The sequence below is a fragment of the Ursus americanus genome, chromosome 14 (assembly GCF_024610735.1).
Source record: "Ursus americanus isolate L20-20 chromosome 14, mUrsAme1.1.p, whole genome shotgun sequence".
NCBI lineage: Eukaryota > Metazoa > Chordata > Mammalia > Carnivora > Ursidae > Ursus > Ursus americanus.
In genome coordinates, this window is record NC_142140.1 from 49,651,472 (window position 1) to 49,673,223 (window position 21,752).

Here is a 21,752-nt window from a genome sequence, read left to right on the forward strand (position 1 = left end):
AATGGGATGGATTCCCTAATTTCTCTTTCTTCGTTCTCGTTATTTGTGTACAGAAATGCAACTGATTTCTGAGCATTGATTTTGTATCCCGCCACGTTACTGAATTGCTCTATAACTTCTAATACTTTGGGAGTGAATTCTTTTGGGTTTTCCATATAGAGTACCATGTCATCTGTGAAGAGAGACATTTTGACTTCTTTGCTGACTTGAATACCTTTGATCCCTTTTTGTCATCTGATTACTGTTGCTAGGACTTCTAGTACTATGTTGAATAATAGTGGTGAGACTGGGCATCCTTGTCGAGTTCCTGACCTTAAGGGAAAGGCTTCCAGCTTTTCCCATTGAGAATAATATTTGCAGTAGGCTTTTCATAGATGGCTTTTATGAGATTGAGAAACGTACCTTCTATTCCTACACACTGAAGGGTTTTAATCAGGAAAGGATGCTGTATTTTGTCAAATGCTTTTTCGGCATCGATTGAGAGGATCATATGGTTCCTGTGTCTTTTCTTGTTGATATGATGTATCACGCTGATTGATTTGCGAATATTGAACCACGCTTGCATCCCAGGTATGAATCCCACTTGATCGTGATGGATAATCCTTTTAATGAACTGTTGGATTCTATTAGCAAGGATCTTGTTGAGGATTTTGGCGTCCATATTCATTAGGGAAATCAGTCTGTAATTCTCCTTTTTGAGGGGGTCTTTGCCTGGTTTGGGGATCAAGATAATATTGGCCTCATAGAATGAGTTTGGTAGCTTTCCTTCTGTTTCTATTTTTTGAAATAGCTTTAGGAGAATAGGTATTATTTCTTCTTTGAATATTTGGTAGAATTCCCCAGGAAAACCGTCCGGGCCTGGAGTTTTGTTCTTTGGAAGGTTGTTTATCACTGACTCAATTTCTTCATAATTAATTGGCCTGTTTAAGAAATCAATTTCTTCCCGTTTCAATCTTGGTAGTTTATATGTTTCCAGGAAGGATTCCATCTCTTCCAGATTGCTTAGTTTATTGGCATATAGCTTTTGATAAAAATTTCTAATAATCCTTCCAATTTCCATGGTGTTCGTCATGACCTCTCCTTTTTCATTCATAATTTTAATAATCTGGGTCCTTTCTCTTTTCTTTTGGATAAGTGTTGCCAGTGGTCTGTCAATTTTATTGATTCTCTCCAAGAACCAGCTTCTAGTCCTGTTGATCTGCTCTACTGTACTTCTGGTTTCTGCTTGATTGATTTCAGCTCTAATTTTGGTCAACTGCTTCCTCGTGCGTGGATTAGGCCTGTCCCTCTGTTGCTGTTCCAGCTTCTTGAGGTGAGAATATGAAAACTGCATTTTAGATTTTTCTATTCTTTTGAGTGAGGCTTGGATGGCTATGTATTTCCCCCTTAGGACTGCCTTTGCAGTATCCCATAGGTTTTGGACTGTTGTATTTTCATTCTCATTGGTCTCCATAAATTGTTTAATTTGATTTTTGATTTCCTGGTTTATCGAGTCATTCCTGAGCAGGATGGTTCTTAGTCTCCAAGTGTTTGAGTTTCTTCCAAATTTTTCCTTGTGGTTGAGTTCCAATTTCAGAGCGTTGTGGTCTGAGAATATGCAGGGGATAATTTCAATCTTTTGGTATCGGATGAGACCTGCTTTGTGTCCCAGAACATGGTCTATTCTTGAGAATGTTCCATGGGCATTAGAATAGAATGAGTATTCTTTGGTTCTGGGGTGTAGTGTTCTATATATATCTATGAGGTCCAACTCATCGAGTATGGCATTCAAAGCCTTTGATTCTTTGCTTAGTTTTTGCCAGGGTGTTCTGTCTATTTCTGAGAGTGGAGTGTTGAGGTCCCCTACTATTAATGTATTTTTATCTATATGTCTCTTTATTCTGGTTAAGAGTTGGCTTGTGTATCTTGGTACTCCCCTGTTGGGGGCATATATATTTATAATTGTCATATCCGCTTGTTGAATACTTCCTTTAAGAATAATATAGTGCCCTTCTGCATCTCTAACTATAGTCTGTAGTTTAAAATCCAGTTTATCTGATATGAGAATTGCTACCCCAGCTTTCTTTTGATGTCCATTTGCATGAAAGATGGTACTCCATCCCCTTACTCTCAGTCTGAATGCATCTTTGGGTTCAAAATAAGTCTCTTGTAGACAGCAAATGGATGGGTCATTTCTTTTTATCCAATCTGCAACCCTGTGGAGTTTTATGGGAGCATTTCAGCCATTCACATTAAGACTGAGTACTGAGGGATATGCTTTTAATGATGCCCTGTTGCCAGTAAAGTCTTTGTTTGTATTGGCTGTGACTTTCTGTTCTGTATCACTCTTGGGGCCTTTTTACTTTTATAGAACCCCCCATAATATCTCCTGTAGGGCTGGTTTCGTGGTTACAAAATTGGTTAGTGACTGGCGATTCTGAAATGTCTTTATTTCTCCATCAATTCTGAATGACAGCCTTGCTGGATAAAGGATCCTTGGCTGCATGTTTTTCTCTGAAAGGGCTTTAAATATGCTCCCCCAACCCTTTCTCTCATTCCAGGTCTGTGTAGACAGGTCTGACGTAATTCTGATGCCTTTGCCTTGGTACGTGAGAAATTTCTTTGCCCTGGCCGCTTTCAATACTGTATCCTTGGATCTAATATTGAGAATTGCACTATGACGTGACGTGGCGTAGGTTTATCGTGGTTGAGCTTGGGAGGGGTCCTCTCTGCCTCTTGGACACGAATGTTTGTTTCCCTTGCTAGATTAGGGAAGTTTTCAGCTACAATTTGTTCAAATATCTCTTCTAGACCTCTGTTTTTCTCCACCCCCTTGGGGATGCTGATGATTCTGACATTGGATCGTTTCATTGAGTCAGTAATCTCCCGTAACCAACATTCGTGGGCGTGGATTTTTTTAAGAGCAGCTTCTATTTTGGTTTTTTCCTCTATTAACCCATCCTCCAATTCACTAACCCTTTCCTCTGCTTCAGTGACCCTGGCCGTCAGAGCCTCTAGTTTTGCCTGCATTTGGCTCATAGAACTTTTAATGTCTGTCAGATTCGCTCTCATTTCTGTCCTTAGGGATTCTATATTCTCAGTAACCTTTTCGTTAATAGTTTTTTCAATTCTACTCATCATTTTGACCATCGTTACTCTGAATTCCATTTCGGATACTTTGGTTACATCCATATCCATTATTTCTGTGGCAGAGGCCACAGACTCACTGTCTTTTCTTTGCTGGGGGGAGGGGGGCTTCTCCTTCTTGTCATTCTGATGAGGAGAGGTTGCAGGGTTGTCCAGAGCCCAAATTATTGACTGGGTCCCAGGCCATGACCCTTGTGTTTTAGGGATCTTAGGGATGTGGGCTTCTTCTTTAAAGATTTTATTTATTTATTTATGTGGCAGCCAACCAGCGAGAGAGGGAACAGAAGCAGGGGAGTGGGAGAGGAAGAAGCAGGCTCCCAGCGGAGAAGCCTGATGAGGGACTCCTTTCCAGAACGCCGGGATCATGCCCTAAGCCGAAGATAGGCACTCAATGACTGTGCCACCCAGGCGCCCGGGTTGTGGGCTTCTTGATTTTTCAGCCTGCCTTCTGTGTTCTGGGGGAGGGGCCTTCCACTCCGATACTCAGGCAACCCTGTTTGGGTAGAGTCTCCATGTCCCCTGCGAGGGGGGATGGGGATGGGCACTCTCTGAGCCGGTATTTCCAGGCTTTTTTCTCTGGCGGCTTTCCCTGGTGGTTTGCTGTGACCCTTCTGAGAGTCAGAGCAGCAGTGGCCGAATTTCAGCCTCTGTCACAGAAGAGAGGGATTGCGGCCCGTTCTCTACTAATGTTCTGGCCACTTTAACTCTGTTACTGTTGGTGCTGCTCAACCCTGTAGCGTCCCGGGATGTGCGCCCCACACCGGGCATCCCAGCCCTCACTTCCAGGGCCGGCGCGTCTCTGTCCTTTGTGTTTCTAAAGCCACCAGCCGCCAGCCGCCCCACATGCTCCGGAAGCTCCCGGTCTCAGTCTGGATCCAGTGAGCACACTGGGATTCCGGTGTTCCGCGAGATGCCTGGTGGCGCGCACATCCGTCTCACGGTCTCAGTCTGCTGTTTTGCGGGTGCCGTCTCCGAGCCCCGCCCACTCTCCTGTGCAAGTGGCTACGGCTTCCCGGCGCCCGAACGCGGCGGCTCCCTCCCCCTTACGTTTATCTTCTGATATCTGTGCACAGTTTCATGGCTCCCCGCTTCCTACCTCAATACTCAGCGCTGGAGGTGTTCATTTGTAGAGATCCAGATGTATCTTCCTGCGTCTCAGGCTGGTTCCGTGGTTGTTTAGGCTGGTCTGGTACCTATCCAGCTCAACTCGGGGGAGCGGCTGAAAAAGGTGTTTCCTACACCTCCGCCATCTTAACTCCTCCTCTCCACACAGAATGAACTTTTATAAAAATTAAATAAGGCAACTCCTACAAGATGCTAAAATCAAGAGTATAGTGCATAAAATATCTCAATATATCTCTTACAATTAACAAATATTTTATAATGACATTTTAAGCCATAGCTCTGAACTTGTGATAGAAGTGTGAAATTCCTCATTGTTTTGGCAAAACTGTCATGAAGCCAAGGAGAGTAGTGTGCAGGGTTTTATATTAAAGGAACAAACTTATCCTCTTTGTTGAAAAGGGAAAAGTAACTTTCTAGAGATATCAGGGTATCATCCACAAGTCAACGCTTTGAAGGACCCAAGGGACCTAGTCAGGATCAATTCCTCAGTCTCAAACAGGAGAAAATGTTCACTCAGGAGTGAGATAAGGTGCTGGGAGTTTAGATCTCCGAAAGGCAGAAGAAATCATAGAAAAAGAGTAAGAAAAACTGACTTCACCTAGCTTATCACCCGGTCTCCTAGCAACAAAAACTCAACAGGAAAACTCTCCTTTCTGTCCACACTAGTGTCCCACAGGGAAATCATGTGCCTACAGGTGGGAGGAACAGAGGGAAATGAACCTAATGAGCAGACCGAACCGGCTGTAAATACTCCTCTGTTGCAGTCCCACAGCACAGGCAACCTCGGGCTGGACAAGACCTGGTCATCTCTTGTGCAGTCCTGAGTCTGGATGGGGCACTGGAGTCTGACCCATTTCTGCTCTCTTGTCTGGGGACAGAGCTCCATCCTCCATCATCTACCAACCAGACAGGTATTTTGATTTCCAAGTAGAGACCTTCCTCTCAGAGACCCCTATCTAGATGAGTTTTACTGCCCAGTAGGGACTGCAGGAGAAGGTCAAGAGAATGAAAGTCAAGAGAATTTACCTGAGGTCACTTGAGGACCAGTCCAGCCCAGCCCAGATCTGAGAGTTTGCTGAGGTTGTTTCCTGGCTTGATTAAGAAATGTATTGATGGATTCATTTATGTATTGCTGATGCTGAAAATAGAAGTGAATATTGAACTCAGAAATGCAAGGTTCAAACTTAACTACTAAATGATAATAATAGAAACCCAACTGACAGGGGATGGGAAGCATAAAAGTAGAACATGAGCCCAGGAATCTTTGCACTTAACCAGAGTAAAAAAGTGAAGTATTAGCTGTGGAGGGATATACAATGAAGTGAGTGTATGTCTTTTGTCTTTTAAGATGGGACATATTAGACTACGTTTCCATATTGAGGAGAAAATCCAGATGAAAGAATTCTCCGAGGTGCATCCTCGCAAGAGCAGTACATGAAACCTACATATCACAGTACCTCCTCTCTCTCAAGTATTCAAATGTAATGTTTTACATGTATTATGTGGAAAAGGGTCTGCTAATGAGCTTCCTTTATAATTACCTCATTACCTGTGAGCCTGAACAGAACACTCACTTTCTCCATTGAAAATGTCTGTGGGTGTCTTTGGTATTTTCATAGTGGGGTCAGCGTAGTTTTATTCCTGTTTTTTGTTACATTATTTTGAGCAAAGAATTGTTGTTTATTTCACCAATTTAGCTACTTGTCATTTGGCTTTTTTATGTATGTGTAGACATATTTGGGCAGAATGTGTGAGAGTGTATAAATTTTGTGTGGTAAAGTCTGTGAGTTAATCATAATGTATTCATTCCACTGCTTTTCCTAGGGTTTTTTCCTGAAAAAATTGATCTGTCACCTTAATATTCTTCACTCGTGAATACCAGCTTTCCAAAAAATGAATGTGAATGTCCTTCTGCATACTTACTGCTCACAAATCACCCATTTTACACATTTCCAACTAGTGTTCACGTCTCTGTAGTCCTTATTGTTCCTTGTGGCCCCTTCTTATTGGATCTATTTGTAAAATACAATGCCATCACCTGGAAGCGAACCTTCTTTCGTTTGACCAAGAATCACTTTCACCTTCCATAAGCACACTTGTCCCACATCTCTTTATGTGAGATGGAAATGAAACTTTAGATTTCACTTTCTCTCCATATCAAAGGACTTTTTCATATTCTTTTTTTTAAGATTTTTTATTTATTTATTTGACAGAGACAGCCAGTGAGAGAGGGAACACAAGCAGGGGGAGTGGGAGAGGAAGAAGCAGGCTCCCAGCGGAGGAGCCCAATGTGGGACTCGATCCCGGATCGACGGGATCACGCCCTAGCCTAAGGCAGACGCCTAATGACTGCGCTACCCAGGCGTCCCCATATTCTTTTATTCCCAAGTCCTTGGCAATCTAATGTAGATTTGGAGCCATGTCGAGTTCACTAAATTATTACTCTTTTATTTTTTATACTTATTTTATGTTAATTCAATGAGTTAACATACAGCATATCATTAGTTTCATATGTAGAGTTCAGTGATTCATCAGTTGCGTACAACACCCAGTGCTCATTACATCACATGTCCTCCTTAATGCCCATCGCCCAGTTACCCCATATCTCCACCCACCTCTTTTAAATCTTTTCTTTCAGAAGTTGGTTTTAGGTCCTCCTTCGATTTCATTTCAGACGGTTGTTTTGAGCCACTCTGCTTCACCTAAGTTCATTTTCACCGTTACTCTTTCTTTCAAAAGTCTAAATTTCTTTTAAAACTATTCTGTGCTATGCACACATACACATTCACACACTTTCAATTTGAATGTATACAAAGACACCTATGCGTATGAAGTACTCTTCATGTTCTGGAACAATCTTTTTTTCTAGCTTTTCTCTCCCAGTCCTTTTGACTCAGGGGTACCTTCTACAGGTCCCTCTAGTCAACCAGTGTAATGCTGATTCATTACTTCAATGTCTGCATGACATTTCATGGCGTGGCTGTGTTGTTTACACATTTGATGGTGTTTCCTATTTTTTCTCATTAAATTACTATTTAATGAGAAATACTATTGAATATATATGCTACAAAATATTTTTTAAGTAGTTAAAACTATGTTTTTCAATCTAGGTGATTTTTTCCCAAGGGACATTGAACAATGTTCAAAGAGATTTTGGGCTGTCACTCTGGGAAGGGATGTGTGGAGGGTGGGGGAGCCCTAAAAACCCTAAAATGCACAGGACACAGCCCCCCACAGAGAAGGCTCTGGCCCAGAATATCCATAGCATCGAGACTGAGAAACCCTGAGTTAAAGCATATCTGTATTTTTAAAAAAAAAATTATTTTCTAAATAATCTCTATGCCCAACATGGGGCTTGAACTTACAACGTCAAGTTCAAGAGTTGTATGCTCTACTGACTGAGCCAGCCAGGCACCCCAAAGAACACATGTGTTTTTAAAATTCGTAGCTGTCTTCAGAGCTACTCCAAGACGTTGTCGTACTTCACAATTCTGACAGCAAAATTAGAGAATACCCGTTTGCTACTTGATTAAAAATACCAACCCCAACCAGTGTGAGACCTCTTAAATGTTTTCTCAGGGTGGTGGGTGTGAAAGAGATTTCTGTTGATTTTTTAAACTATTAGTGAGCCCCAGCAAAGATCCATATATTTGATCACCATGTTCATTTCCTATTATTATTATATGTCCACATATGATATGCCTATTTATAATTAGCAGCATTTCAAATAATTGTTGTAAATCACAGTTTCTCTATTGACTTTTAGTTAAATATTTTTGACCGCAAAATAGTTTTAAATTTTATTTAGTTAAATATTTCTATCTTCTTACTTCCGAATTTTTTGTCTTAATTATGATGGTTTTCTCATCAGTGGATTTTTTATGTAGTTTTCTGGATGTGCACCTAAAATGGGATGGTTACTCTTACACTGAGGGTTTACTCTTTCTGATTTTTGTGAGATGTGTGAGACCAGGAGCCACTGCGCTTCCTTCCACGTAGAAAGCTGTTTGCGCCAACTTCCACCAACAATCCAGTGTTTTCCAACTAAATTGAAATGCAGCTTTGTCATGTATTAAATCTCCGTATATAATGAAACCTAATTCCTGATTCATTCAACAAATACTAAAAAAGCATCTGCTAGTGCCAGAAATTTCTAAGAACTTCATATGTTATACTCTTTTATCTCAAGGTCATGGGGAATTTTACTATTCGTCCATGTTGATTTTGTGGAATTACTGCTCTTGTAGATGCTGTTTCAGTTAGTTCTCAAAATGTCCTTCAATGTTGTTGAATACGGTTGTACTGAAACAGCTCCCTTTAACCTGGTTTTATCTCTTCTGTTATTCTCTGTACTTCATAATGTCTCATTTTCTTGAATTTGTTTCCATATATATGCATCCACACCCATAAAGAAAAAGATGAACAGCACAGGTGAAGTCCCTGCTCCTTTCGTCCTTATGTTAGAGTGACAGACAAGAACACAGTGAGATAAATGTGAGTACAAGATAATGTCCTTAGATAAGTCACATGAAGAGTATTCAGAGTTAGAGGATAGATTGCCATGGGGTGTGTAGGATTTTACAGAGTCTGGGGAGGTCTTTGTATGTTAGACAAGGAACAGAACTGTGAGCAATTGTGCTCATTGGACTTCTCAAGAAAGTGACTAAAACCCAAAGCCTAAGAATAACAAACAAAAAAAGATGTCACATAAGAAAAGTGATGAGGGCTCACCTCATCTTCTATTGGACCAAACAAAAACCAACTGGTCAAATAAATATGGAATAGGCACAGGAAAACAAGTCTTCTGTTGTCTGCTTTCTGGTAATAAAAATGCCCAAATTTTGTGAAGCATTGGTTTATTCTCTTTACTCATTTTTCTCTTGCGATGTCCAATCTGTAAGGTATTTCACGCCATAAAGACATCACTACTTTTGTCTTTTGGACAACTTCTTTTTTTGCTCTTTTATTATTTTTGATGGGCATAAATGTGATAAAACCAGGATTGGATGCCACCAGCAACATGGAAGCTTTCCTTCCTCACGGTCTCCAGGACAACTGAGCTTATTAGATCATTTTACTCTTTCTTTCCATCTCATTTCTCCCTTCCTCCACCTCCCTTCCTCCCTCCCTCCCTCCCTCTCTCTCTCTGTTTCTATTGAACACAATTATTTATGTTTCTTTACGCAGAGATCAAAAAGTGACCATTCCAAAATGGAGCCCTAAAATAATGTGACCCAGGAGGCTATGAATAGGAATTTCTGGCTGTATCTCTACATTCCTTATGGAAAAGGTAATGTGATGTGTATGCATTCATATCCTAAACAGTGCATGGGGGCAGGCATGGGGTGGAAGGTGAGAAGGACATAGAGTAACACACACCAGGAGGACATGGTGTGCTATGTTCTGTGTATGCGACAGTGTGTGTGTGTGTGTGTGTGCACGCGCACATGTGTGAGGGCACCTTGATAAGTGAGAGCATTCCTCAGAGCAGGGATACATGGACTCCTCTATTCCAAGGTGACCCTTATAATGCACAGCCCAAACTCGATCAACAGAAAATACTAAGGAGAGATGTACAATTGACAGGACACTGTTGCAACAAGATCATAAAGTGCAAGACATACATAGTGTGGATGAGGAAGTCGCTGTATCTTGAAATTTAAGCAGCTATGAGGCCACATGGTTCTTTGAAATTCACGACCACCATATCTCATCCTCTCCCTCTTGTCCATTCCCCTCAACATACTGGCTTCCTTCTGAGCCTTGGTTATCTGACAGAAGCGCTTCCTCTAGGCCTTTTCACCAGTTGTTCCCTCTGCCAGGAAGACCTCCTGCCTTCCACCCTCTATTCCTTGAGGTCTCTGTTCAAATGTCACCTTCTTAACCAATCTGGACTGCACACCCAACATAGCACCCCAACCACTCTCTCCTTTAACATGTTTCTGTTTTTTCATAGTATCTGTCCATTATTTAATCTTTATATCTGTTTCTATCCTGTCACCATCAATCAATTATAGGGACTTTGGTTTTTCACCACCCTGTACTTCATGACTAGGAAATGCTGGAAGTATGGTCAGCACTCTATGTATTCCTCAAATGCATGATATAATTTCTTACTGAAATGTAAAATACCTGACCTTTGGAGGTACATCTGATCTTGGGATGGGGATTGCTAATCAGAGAGAAAGTAGGGATCCCCTCAAGGGGTCCAGATCCGTTCACAAAATATTAAAGTTAGTTTCTAGCCTGGAAACTACAAATTGTAGCATTTCCACAATGTAAGCAATGTCCATTTGTGTGAAAATTAGTCGTGTTATTTTCCCCTGTACTGGTAGTTGCCTCCACCACATGGTCCCAGGAAACTATACAGGAATTTCAGAGTTTCTTCTTCTGGGAATTTCAGAGGAACCAGAAGTGCAGCCCCTCATATTTGGGTTTTTCCTCTCCATGTACCTGATCACTGTGTTTGGAAACCTGCTCATCATTCTGGCCATCAGCTCTGACTCCCATCTCCATACACCCATGTACGTCTTCCTGGCCAACCTGTCCTTTGTGGACATCTGTTTCACCTCCACCACTGTCCCCAGTATGCTGTGGAACATCCAGACTCAGAGCCATGTCATAACCTATGAAGGCTGCCTCACTCAGATGTACTTTTTCATACTCTTTCTTGGATTGGATGCCTTTCTCCTGGCTGTGATGGCCTATGACCGTTTAGTGGCCATCTGTCACCCTCTACACTACATGGTCATCATGAAGCCCCAGGTCTGTGCATTGCTGGTTCTGGTGTCCTGGATCATGAACATCCTGAATTCCTTGTTACAAAGTTTAATGATGTTACGGCTGTCCTTCTGTACACACTTCCACATCCCCCACTTTTTCTGTGAACTCAGTCAGATGATCCAACATGCCTGTTCTAATAACTTTCTCAATAACATGGTGATGGGTTTTGCAGCTATGTTGCTAGGAGGTGGTACATTCATTGGGATTATTTACTCTTACTCTAAAATAGTTTTCTCCATACGTGGAATCTCATCAGCTCAGGGCAAGTATAAAGCATTTTCCACCTGTGCATCTCACCTCTCAGTTGTCTCCTTATTTTATTGTACGAGCCTAGGAGTGTACCTTAGCTCTGCTGCTACCCAGAGCTCCCACGCAAGTGCAGTGGCCTCGGTGATGTACACGGTGGTCACCCCCATGCTGAACCCCTTCATCTACAGCCTGAGGAACAGAGACATAAAGGAGGCTGTGATGAAATTCTCTGGCATGGCAGCTCTAAAAGGGCCAATCCTCCTGGGGCTGAAGAAGTGTCCACGATTGCAGGGCCCAAAGGCTGAGCCAAATGTTGAGATATTTTGATCAGATTGTGAAAGTAGAACATGCCTCTTCTATTTTTTTCTTGGAATTTCTTTTTTGTTTTATTTGGACCTCTCTGTATAATTTATGTAACACACTTATTAAGCTTTGTGATATCTCTAATATGCAAGAGATTTTCCCTTTATCCTTTTCCTACTCTGTCAGTTATTCCTAACCTTGGATGTGAAATATTTGGAAATGCTCACTTATTTCAAAGAACGAAATGGATCTGCTAAGAATAATTTCTTCTCAAATAAAATATATCATAGTAAGTATTTTTTCTTTTGTTTGACTGAATACTACTCCTATGGAAAATCTACTCTTGGCCACCACAGCTGTTTATTAAGTTTATAACAGAGAAAAATCTGAGACCATGTGCTTCACTTTTGTGAACATTATTTCTTTGTATATCACTACCTTCATTGCTCTTCCTGAGAATGCAGACTTTCACGTACTGGTGGTTCTAGCTGATCACGGGGACTTTTCTACAAACTGGCATCCTTTTGTTGCACAGCTTGTGTCTATCATGACTACCATAGTCACTGGCAAAAAAAGTGATAATAAAATACATGTCTCCAGGGGAAATCTATACAGAAAAACAAATATGGAAAAAAAGAGATTGACATTAGACTCACACTTGACTTTAAGGATGATGAAGCAAAATATTAAATCATACATTTATTGTTATGCAAAATATTTCTTTCTCAGGCTCTTCACCTACTCATTGAATTATGGAATATCAGGGTTCATTTGTAAGGTGTATTCATTAAGATGAAAGACTGGTGTCATGTTTGGGGTTTTATTAAATTATTTTCTGGAATCTTGTTGAAATTTTCCAGTGCTACATACAAACATGATTCCTTCCATTTCTCTAAATGAAACATCTCCGACTATTCAAAATGTTGCCCTAACCTCTAACGGGGCAGCAAATGAGCATCAGTATCATCAATTATGTATCATCCTCATAACCACAGGATGACTCACCAGCAGGCTTGGATTCCTGTTCAGGTGTGTGATTCAGAGTCACAGGTTGTGGGCACGCATGCATGTCCTTCTAACCACTCCATGTGACCTCTAAGGGACCTCAGTGGAGTCATTTTTTAAACACAGTTATAACAAGTGAGATAAACTTGAAGAACAGAGTAATCATGAATGCTACTTTCAATTATCAGATAAACGGCCTAGAATAAAGAGAATCAGATTATTACAAATACTGTCATTTCTGCCTGATTTGATTACTATATCAGTTAGCTATTGCTGCATACAAAGCATCCTAAAATAACATGGCTTAATGTAGCTTCTTTATTATTGAGGAGGTTATAGGGTAGGGAGTTGTTCTGATCTCTGCGGGGCTCCTCATGAATCCATGGTCAGGTGTGAATCTCTACATTGTGTTTCTAAGGCTCATCCATGAGGTGTGTGGCTGTAGTGCTCTTCTGTCTTGAGCCAATGTATGTCATTTTACTCCTTTTATATATGTAGGTAATCATCTAGTTTAAGAGAAAAAAAGATTTTATCAAATGTGAATTGTCTTAATATAATTCCACTATTTTAATATCCACATGTGAACCTTTGCTTTTTCACAGTTGGAAAAGAGCACTCCCACCCCAATAAGCATGACTCAGCTACCCGTGCTCCAGGTCTGACCCTGAGTCATGCCCCACTAGAATTTTTAAATTCTAATTAATTTATTAGAGCATTATTAACTCCAATATACTGTACATATTTAAGAAAAATTGACAAAACTTTAATTAGATCAAAGAAAAAGAATGTAGGAAAAAGTGCAAATAAATAAAATCAGCCGCAAAAGATGATACCTGACAACCAATACCATAGAAATGCAAAGAATCATAGGAGACCACTATGAACAATTTTACTCCAGCCAATTGGAAAACCTAGAAGAAATGGATAAATCCCTAGAAATGTTCAACCTACCATGACTAAATTAGGAAGAATTACAAAATATGAATAAACCAATAATGAGTAAGGCTATTAAATCAATAATCAAAAATCTCCCAACAAAGAAAAACCCAGGACCACAGAGCTTCACAGGTGAATTCTACTAATCATTTAAAGAAAAATGAATGACAATTCTCAAATGTTTCCAGAAACCTAGAGGAGAGAACATTCTCAACCTCATTTTACAAGGCCAGCATTACCCTGATACCAAAGCCAGAAAAGGTCAGTACAAAATGGAAAAAAAAAAAAGGGAAGAAAGAAAGCCATAGACCAATATCGTTGATGAACAGAGACACAAAATTTTTCAAAAAAATATTGGCAAACTGAATTAAACAGCACATTGAAGGGATTACAAGTCACAATAAAGTGGGACTTATCCCTGGGATAAAAGAACAGTTCAGTATAAGCAAATCAATATATGTGATACACCCCATTAGTACAATGAAATATAACAATCATATGTTCACCTAAATACATGTAGAAATTTTTGACAAAAACAACATCCTTTCAGGGAAGAAGGAAGGGAGGGTAAACAGAAGGGAGAATAAACCATGAGACACTATGGACTCTGGGAAACAAACTGAGGCTTCAGAGGGGAGGGGAGTGGGGGATTGGGATAGGCCAGTGATGAGTATTAAGGAGGGCACATATTGCATGGTGCACTGGGTGTTATATGCAAACAATGAATCATGGAACACTACATCAAAAACTAAGGATGTACTGTATGGTGACTAGCATAACACAGTAAAAAAAATTAGAAAAAAAACCAACATCCTTTCATGATATATTTTTTTAATTTTTTTATTTATTCTTTAATATTTTTATTAAGTTATGTTAGTCATCATACAGTACATCCTTAGTTTTTGATGTAGTATTCCATGGTTCATTGTTTGCGTATAACACCCAGTGCTCCATGCAATATGAGCCCTCCTTAATACCCATCACCGGCCTATCCCATTCGCCCACCCCACTCCCCTCTGAAGCCCTGAGTTTGTTTCCCAGAGTCTACAGTCTCTCGTGGTTCATTCCCTCTTCTGTTTACACCCCTTTCATTCTTCCCTTCCTTCTCTTACAGATCTCCCTGCTATTTCTTATGTTCCGTAAATGAGTGAAACCATATGATAATTGTCTTTCTCGGCTTGACTTTTTCACTTAGCATAATCTCCTCCATTCCCGTCCATGTTGCTGCAAATGTTGGGTAATCATTCTTTCTGATGGCTGAGTAGTATTCCATTGTATGTATGGAGCACATCTTCTTAATACATTAGTCTGTTGAAGGGCATCTTGGCTCCTTCCACAGTTTAGCTATTTTTTATTTATTTTTAAGAGACAGACATAAGAGACAGAGAGACACAGAGACAGAAGGAGAAGCAAGGTCCCCATGGAGCAGGGAGCCCAATGGGGGACTCAGTCCCAGAACCCCAGGATCACAACCTGAGCTGAAGGCATACGCTTAACTAACTGAGCCACTCAGGTGCCCTCCTTTCATGATTTAAAAAAAATAAAAAAATAAAAAAATAAAAAACCTTCAACAAACTGGGTATAGAAGGAACATATCTCAACATAAAAGAAGATCATATATGACAAACCTACAATAACATCATACTCAGTGGTGAATGGTTAGAAAACATTTCCTCTGAGATCTGGAACAACACAAGGGTGTCCATGCTCACCACTCCTATTTAACATAATACTGCAGGTCCTAGCTAGAGAAACCAGGTACAATAAAAAAATAAAAGTCATCTAAGGAACGAAGGAAGGAAGGAAGGAAGGAAGGAAGGAAGGAAGGAAGGAAGGAAAAAGAAAGAAAGAAAGAAAGAAAGAAAGAAAGAAAGAAAGAAAGAAAGAAAGAAAGAAAGAAAAGTAAAATTTGTCTCTATTTACAGATGATACGAACTATATGGAAGATCCTGAGGACTCAACCCTTAAGAGCACACTCACCACGATGAGCACTGAGTCATGTGTATAATCGTTAAATCATTAAATTGTACTCTACTATGGTGTTTCCTATGTTGATTTTATGTCCTGCACCAATAAAACTTTATTGAATTGAAAATGACACTTCTGGTAGACCTTTTGCAGAGATGGCCCCCATTCACCATTTATCTCTGGATCCATGGACTTCACAATGTGACTGCGAAACTCCTCCCATTGAGACACGGAATCTATTCATCCACCTTTGAATCTGGGCTGAAATTCGTGTTTCATTTGCCTTGGCTAATAGTGTAAGCTGAAAATGACAGTGTGTCTCAAGGGACTTTTGTATGTTTCTGCTGCTTTCTTGTAACCCTGCCTCTGCCATGCATACAAGTCCAGCCTAGCCTGCTGTAGGAGGAGATAACACGTGGAGCAGAGCCCGGTTGCTCTAATCTAGATCGTCCACTTCGTTGACATGTAAGTTTTCATTGTAATCTCATACTTCTTTGTATATCTGTGGCATCAGTTCTTACTTCTGCTTTCTCATTTTTCATTTTATGTATTTGTGCCATTTCTCTTTTTTCTACATGAGTGTGGCTAAGGGCTTGTCAATTTTGTTTAGCTTTTCAAAGAAACAGCACTTGGTTTCATTGATTTTTTTCTGTTGCTTCTTTTAGTCTCTGTGTCATGTATTTCTGCTTTGATCTTTATTATTTCATTTCTTTTACTCACATTGGGCTTTGTTTGTTCTATGAGAAAGAGTACCTTGAGTATAAAATCATACCTGGTAGTGATTTAGAGTGGGCATACCAAATGTGAATTGCCTCAATTTAATTCCATTGGTCCTATATCCATATAGACAACTTGCTTTCTTTTTTGTTAGAAGAGATATCTTCCATCCCTGTTTGATGAATCAGCTATACCAATCTAGGTCCTACCCTCAGCCATGCTCCACTAGACTTTTTCCTTTTAACTATATCGTTGAAGGTTAATTATATATAATAAACTGCACCTATTTAAAGTAGATAGTTTGACACTTGTAGTGAGCACAGTACACTAGAAAGATGTGGGTTGAATCACTATGTTGTACACCTGGAACTAATGTAGCATAGTGTGTCAATTATACTTCAGTAAAAAAAATTAAATAAATTATTCAGTTTGGTGCATTAAAGGAGTCATACAAAATTTAGGAGCACATTCTGAATGATTCCTTTTGTATGAATTCCAGAAAGTGCACAGTAAGTTTTAACTATTCTGTTCCATAACTTATTAAAATTTAGTTCCCCTAAGCCTGTTTCCTTATTTCTGAAGATAACATGGGATAATTACACTAATTTCAGAGGAACACTGTAGGAATAAACAAATATGTGCTCATATTTTGTAGATTCCTAAGAAAGTGTTCAATGATGAGGGGTATGATAGACGTGTGTGTGTGTGTGTGTGTGTGTGTGTGTGTGTGTGTGTGTGTATTTATACACATTTTCCTTCCTGCTTTCTTTAAACACAGGAGCTCATATGTACACACACTGACTCATTATGAGGTGATGTTTCAAGTCACTTGTAAACCTGAGAGAAAGTGGGAGAGGATAAGAATGAAAAGAATGAATATTTGGATTAACACAAAAGTAAAAGTAGGTAAAAATTTAGACCCAAAATTTAAGATAGAACAAGTGGCCTTAATGATTCAATCTTTCTACCTTAGTGCCTGCAAGTCAGTAAGGCTCAATGCATAAGAGATTATCTGTACCAGCTGTTGGGGTTGAACAACTCCAAAGAGACTTCAGATTTCTTTTTCCACTTAAAGTAGTGGGTCTATACTGAATAGCCTTACCCAAGAGAATATAAATGAATAAGATCCAAGGCTGAATTCATTTCCCTTGAACAACGTATTATTGGATAAATGTCTGGATTAGATTTTTATTGTGGTTGCAACATATGACCATGCTTCTGCCTTAAAAGGAATCAACTTATTTTCTGATAGTTCTGGAAGTCAGAAGTCTGAAATAGGTCTCCGTGGGGTAAAATCACTGTCTGCAGAGAAGAATTCATTCTGGAGGTCTGGGGGAGAATATATTTTTTTGCCTATTCCAGTTTAGGCCCACCTGTACTCCCTGGCTCATGTGCCCTCCTTTTATCTTCAAAGTCAGCAACATAGCACCTCAAAATCTCTCTCCTATTCCAAGTATTCTGTCTCCCTCTTCCACTGTTGGAGGACCCGTGTGACCGATTGAGCCACCTGGATAATCAGACTAACTTTATCCTAGTGTCAGCTGACCAGTAATGTTAATATCATTTGCAACCTTAATTCTCCCTTGTCATCACACAAGACATACCCAGAAAGTCTGTAGATTAAGATATGGAAATATTTTGGGGACATTTTTCTGCCTACTAAAAGTCTTTTTTAGAGGTATATTTCATGTCAACTCAGGGGACCTCGATTTGAAAAATCAAATGCAGAATTTAAGACTCCAGGATGAATCCTTTGACTTTTCATTCAAAACCACACATGAAGAGGAACACATGGCTCATTTAGTAACATCACTCCAAAGCTATAAAGGGTAAAGGAAATCATCAGATCATCAACTAAATAAATTCAATATCATCTCAAGGTTGAGGGAAAGTGCAAGGAGGTTAGACCTCTGGAAGGCAGGCAAGTTCATGAGAATGAGGAATACAAAACTGCAGTCACCTGACTTCTACTCTGGTCTCCCAGGAACAGAGTCTCAGCAGGAAAAGTTTCCTTTCTGTCCAGACCAGTGGCCCACGGGGAATGAAGTGCTCTGTGGTGGGAATAACAATGGAAACAGCGCCTACTGAGCAGACACAGGGAGCTGTAAATATCTCCTCTGCTTCAGAACTTCAGCACATGGATCCTTGGACTGGCCGGGACATGGTTGCTATTTTGGGGTTCCTAAGTCTGGCTGGGGGACCCATGCTTCACTGCTTCCTGCTGTCCTGTCTGGGAACAGAGCTTCGGTCTCCATCATCAACCATCCAGGGATGAATTGGGACCTCCACACGGAGACATTCGCCTTACAGATCCCACCCAGGTGAGTCTGAGAGCTCAGCAGGTATTTCAGGAAAGGATCAGAAAGGATGGAAACAGAAATATTACCTGAGGCCACCTGAGATGAGATAGACTCATTTATAAGGAATTTATGTAATGTGTTCAAAAGAGAAGTGCCCTTTGGGCTCAGCAATACAGACATCATTGTTGACAATACGTGGTGGGATGCGACAGAGAAAGGAATGGGAGACATAAAGTGGTTCCAGAGAAATTAGAGCATATCCAAAGGGTTTGCAGCTAAGAGGAGCAGGAAAACAGAGTATTGGGCTTGCAGATGTGTGCAGTGAACTTCTTAAGATGTGGTGTTTTTCAGCATGTTCTGTATTTATAGAAAGACCCAGAACCATGCAGGTAGCCAGTCCCTTGCAACAACAGTTCCTGAGACATACATTCTCAGCATCTTCTCTCACACTGAGTATTGACATAAAAAATTTGTATTTAATATGCAAATAAGGGTATGCTAAGTAGCTTTACTTTGTAATACTTCATTACAAGGAGGTGTGAAAATGATGGAGAGATTTGTGAGGTAGAAGAAAAACTCAGCCAAATCCCTTCACCAGTGAGAATCACTTATTTACTCACAGGAAGTAACTGTATTGTAAGCGTTTATTTATACTAACACCGTCTGCCACCCGAGGAGGACGGGTGCTGCTATCCCCACTACCTGACTATGGATTTTCATATTTGGATTGGATTGGTTGTCTCTCCCAAGTTCAAACAGCTTATATGTGGTACATCTGACATTCAAAACCTGGTTTTCTGATTTCAAATGTTTTGCATTTAAAATCATTTGGAAGAGTGTTTCCTATTTCATCTTTAAAAATCCCCTTCTATTGTCATACACTGTGTATTTTCTGTTGTAAATTGCAGGTTTATTCCCTTTGCACATTGTTCTAGAGGGATAGTCAATCAGTAGAATGTCTTGACATCATAAAAAATCACTCCTTCCTTATTTATAGATACATTGTTATTTTTCTGCGTTGTTAATCATTCTGGGCATCAGGGGATGTGGACTGGGGTTGGAATGCTGCCAGAACCAGGGATGTTCTCTGCTCATCACAGTCTCTCAGGGAAAATCTGAGCATATTAGATCTCCTTTCCCCCTTGTGTCCATTTCTGTCCTCTCTGTGTTTTCGGAACTGTTTTTTATATTTCTTTAAACACAGGACACAAGGTGATCCTATGAAAGTGGAGCCCATGTTTCCATGTCCTTGGGAGGTTTACTAAGTAGAACTTAAGTACTATTTACATATTCTTCTGGGTAAAGGTAATCTCATGTTGATTGCTTGCCTTCTATCATTTCTTTCAAAATTATTGTGGCTGCAAGTGAGAAAATCATGGTAATAACGCAATGCCAAAAGGCCAGAGTTCACTGTGTGTGTGTTGTGGGGCATGAGCAGTCCTCCAGGCAATGGCACCTGAGTTCATGTTGTCCAATATGTGACCCTTAAATGCTAGAATGTTCACCAACAGATGGAAATAAGGAAGGGATCCATCTCTGTTCACAGAACACTTTGGAACATAATAAGATGCAAAGAACACCATGTGAAGGAAGGACTCCCTGTGTCTTGAAGTCCCATCAGTGGCAGGAAAGCCACCTCAGTCCTCAACATTCTCTGCCACCACCTCTCCTCTCTCTCCCTCTTGCTCATTCCCTCACCGCACTGACTGCATGTTGAGATCTGCAGATCTGCAGTAAGTGCCTTCTGCAGGGCCTTTGCTCTGCTTTCCCTGCAGGGCACCCACCTCCCCCAGATATCCTCCTGCCTCCTGCTCAGTCTTTCTGGAAGCCTCTGTTAAAACGTCACCTTCTTTGCAGGTCTTCCTGAACTCCTATTAAAACTTAGTACCCTCACCAGCCACTCTTCTGCATACTGACCTTTTTTTCCCTTCATAATACCTGTCACTATATAACATGGTATATGATTTTTAATTTTTTAGTATATTCTTTCTTCATCATTAGATTGTTGGATTTCCTTTTTTCTCCAAGGTTTTATTTAAATCTCAATGTCCTAACATACAGAGCAATATTAGTTTCAGGGGTAGAACTTAGTGATCCGACACTTCTGTACAACACCAGGTGCTCATCACTGCAAGTGCCCTCCTTCATCCCCATCATTATTTTCACCCAGCCCCCCGCCACCTCCCTCTGGCAACCCTCAGTTTGTTCACAGTTAAGAGTCAATTTCCTGGTTTGCCTCTCTTTTTTCCCCAACTGTTTTCATTTGTTTTGTTCTTGAATTCCATGCATGAGTGAAATCATATGGTGTTTGTCCTTCTCTGAATGACTTATTTCTCTTAGCATAACACACTCTGTCCACATCATTGCAAATGGCAAGATTTCATTCTTTCTGGTGGCTGAGTAATATTGCATTGTGTATGCCACATCTTCTTCATCCATTCATCAGTCACGGACATTTGGGCTCTCTCCAGAGGTGGGCTGTTGCTGACATTGTTGCTATAAATATCAGGGTGCATGTAACCCTTCAAATTAGTATTTTTGTGTCCCCTGGGTAAATACCTAGTAGTGCAACCTTCAGAATGAGAGAAGATATTTGCAAGTGACATATAGATAAAGGATTAGTATCCAAAATCTATAAAGAACTTATAAAGAACTCGGTACCCCAAAAAAACAAATACTCTAGTTAAAAATGGGGAGAAGACATGAATAGACACTTTTCCAAGGCTATCCAGATGGCCAGCAGACACATGAAAAGCAGCTCAACATCACTCATCATCAGGGAAATACACACCAAAACTACAATGAGATACCACCTCACACCAGTCAGAATGCCTAAAATGAACAACACAAGAAAGAACAGGTGTTAGTGAGGATGGGGAGAAAAGGGAAGCCTCTTGCAATGTTGGTGGGAATGCAAACCGGTGCAGCCCCTCAGAAAACAGTATGGAGTTTCCTCAAAAAGTTAAAACTAAAACTACCTGTGATCCAGCAATTGTGCTGCTATGTATTTACCCAAAAAATACAAAAATACTACTCAAAGGGATATGCTCCCAAATCTTTTTAGCAGCATTGTCTACAATAGCCAAACTATGGAAACAACCCAAAAGTCCATCAATAGATGAATGGATAAACAAGATGTGATAGATATATGTGTGTATGTATGTGTATATATATGTGTGTGTGTATCTGTATATATATAGAGAGAGAGATAGAAAGAGAGAGAGAGAGAGGAATATTACT

At 40.3% G+C, this 21,752-nt stretch overlaps 1 protein-coding gene across 1 annotated transcript; it reads left to right on the top strand.

Moving 5' to 3' along the window:
* The first annotated feature begins 10,599 nt into the window (after positions 1–10,599).
* LOC123792284 (olfactory receptor-like protein OLF4) lies at positions 10,600–11,610 on the top strand. The gene has a single exon (XM_045797457.1). The coding sequence runs from the start codon at positions 10,600–10,602 to the stop codon at positions 11,608–11,610; it is 1,011 nt and encodes a 336-aa protein (XP_045653413.1).
* The last annotated feature ends 10,142 nt before the right edge of the window (positions 11,611–21,752 follow it).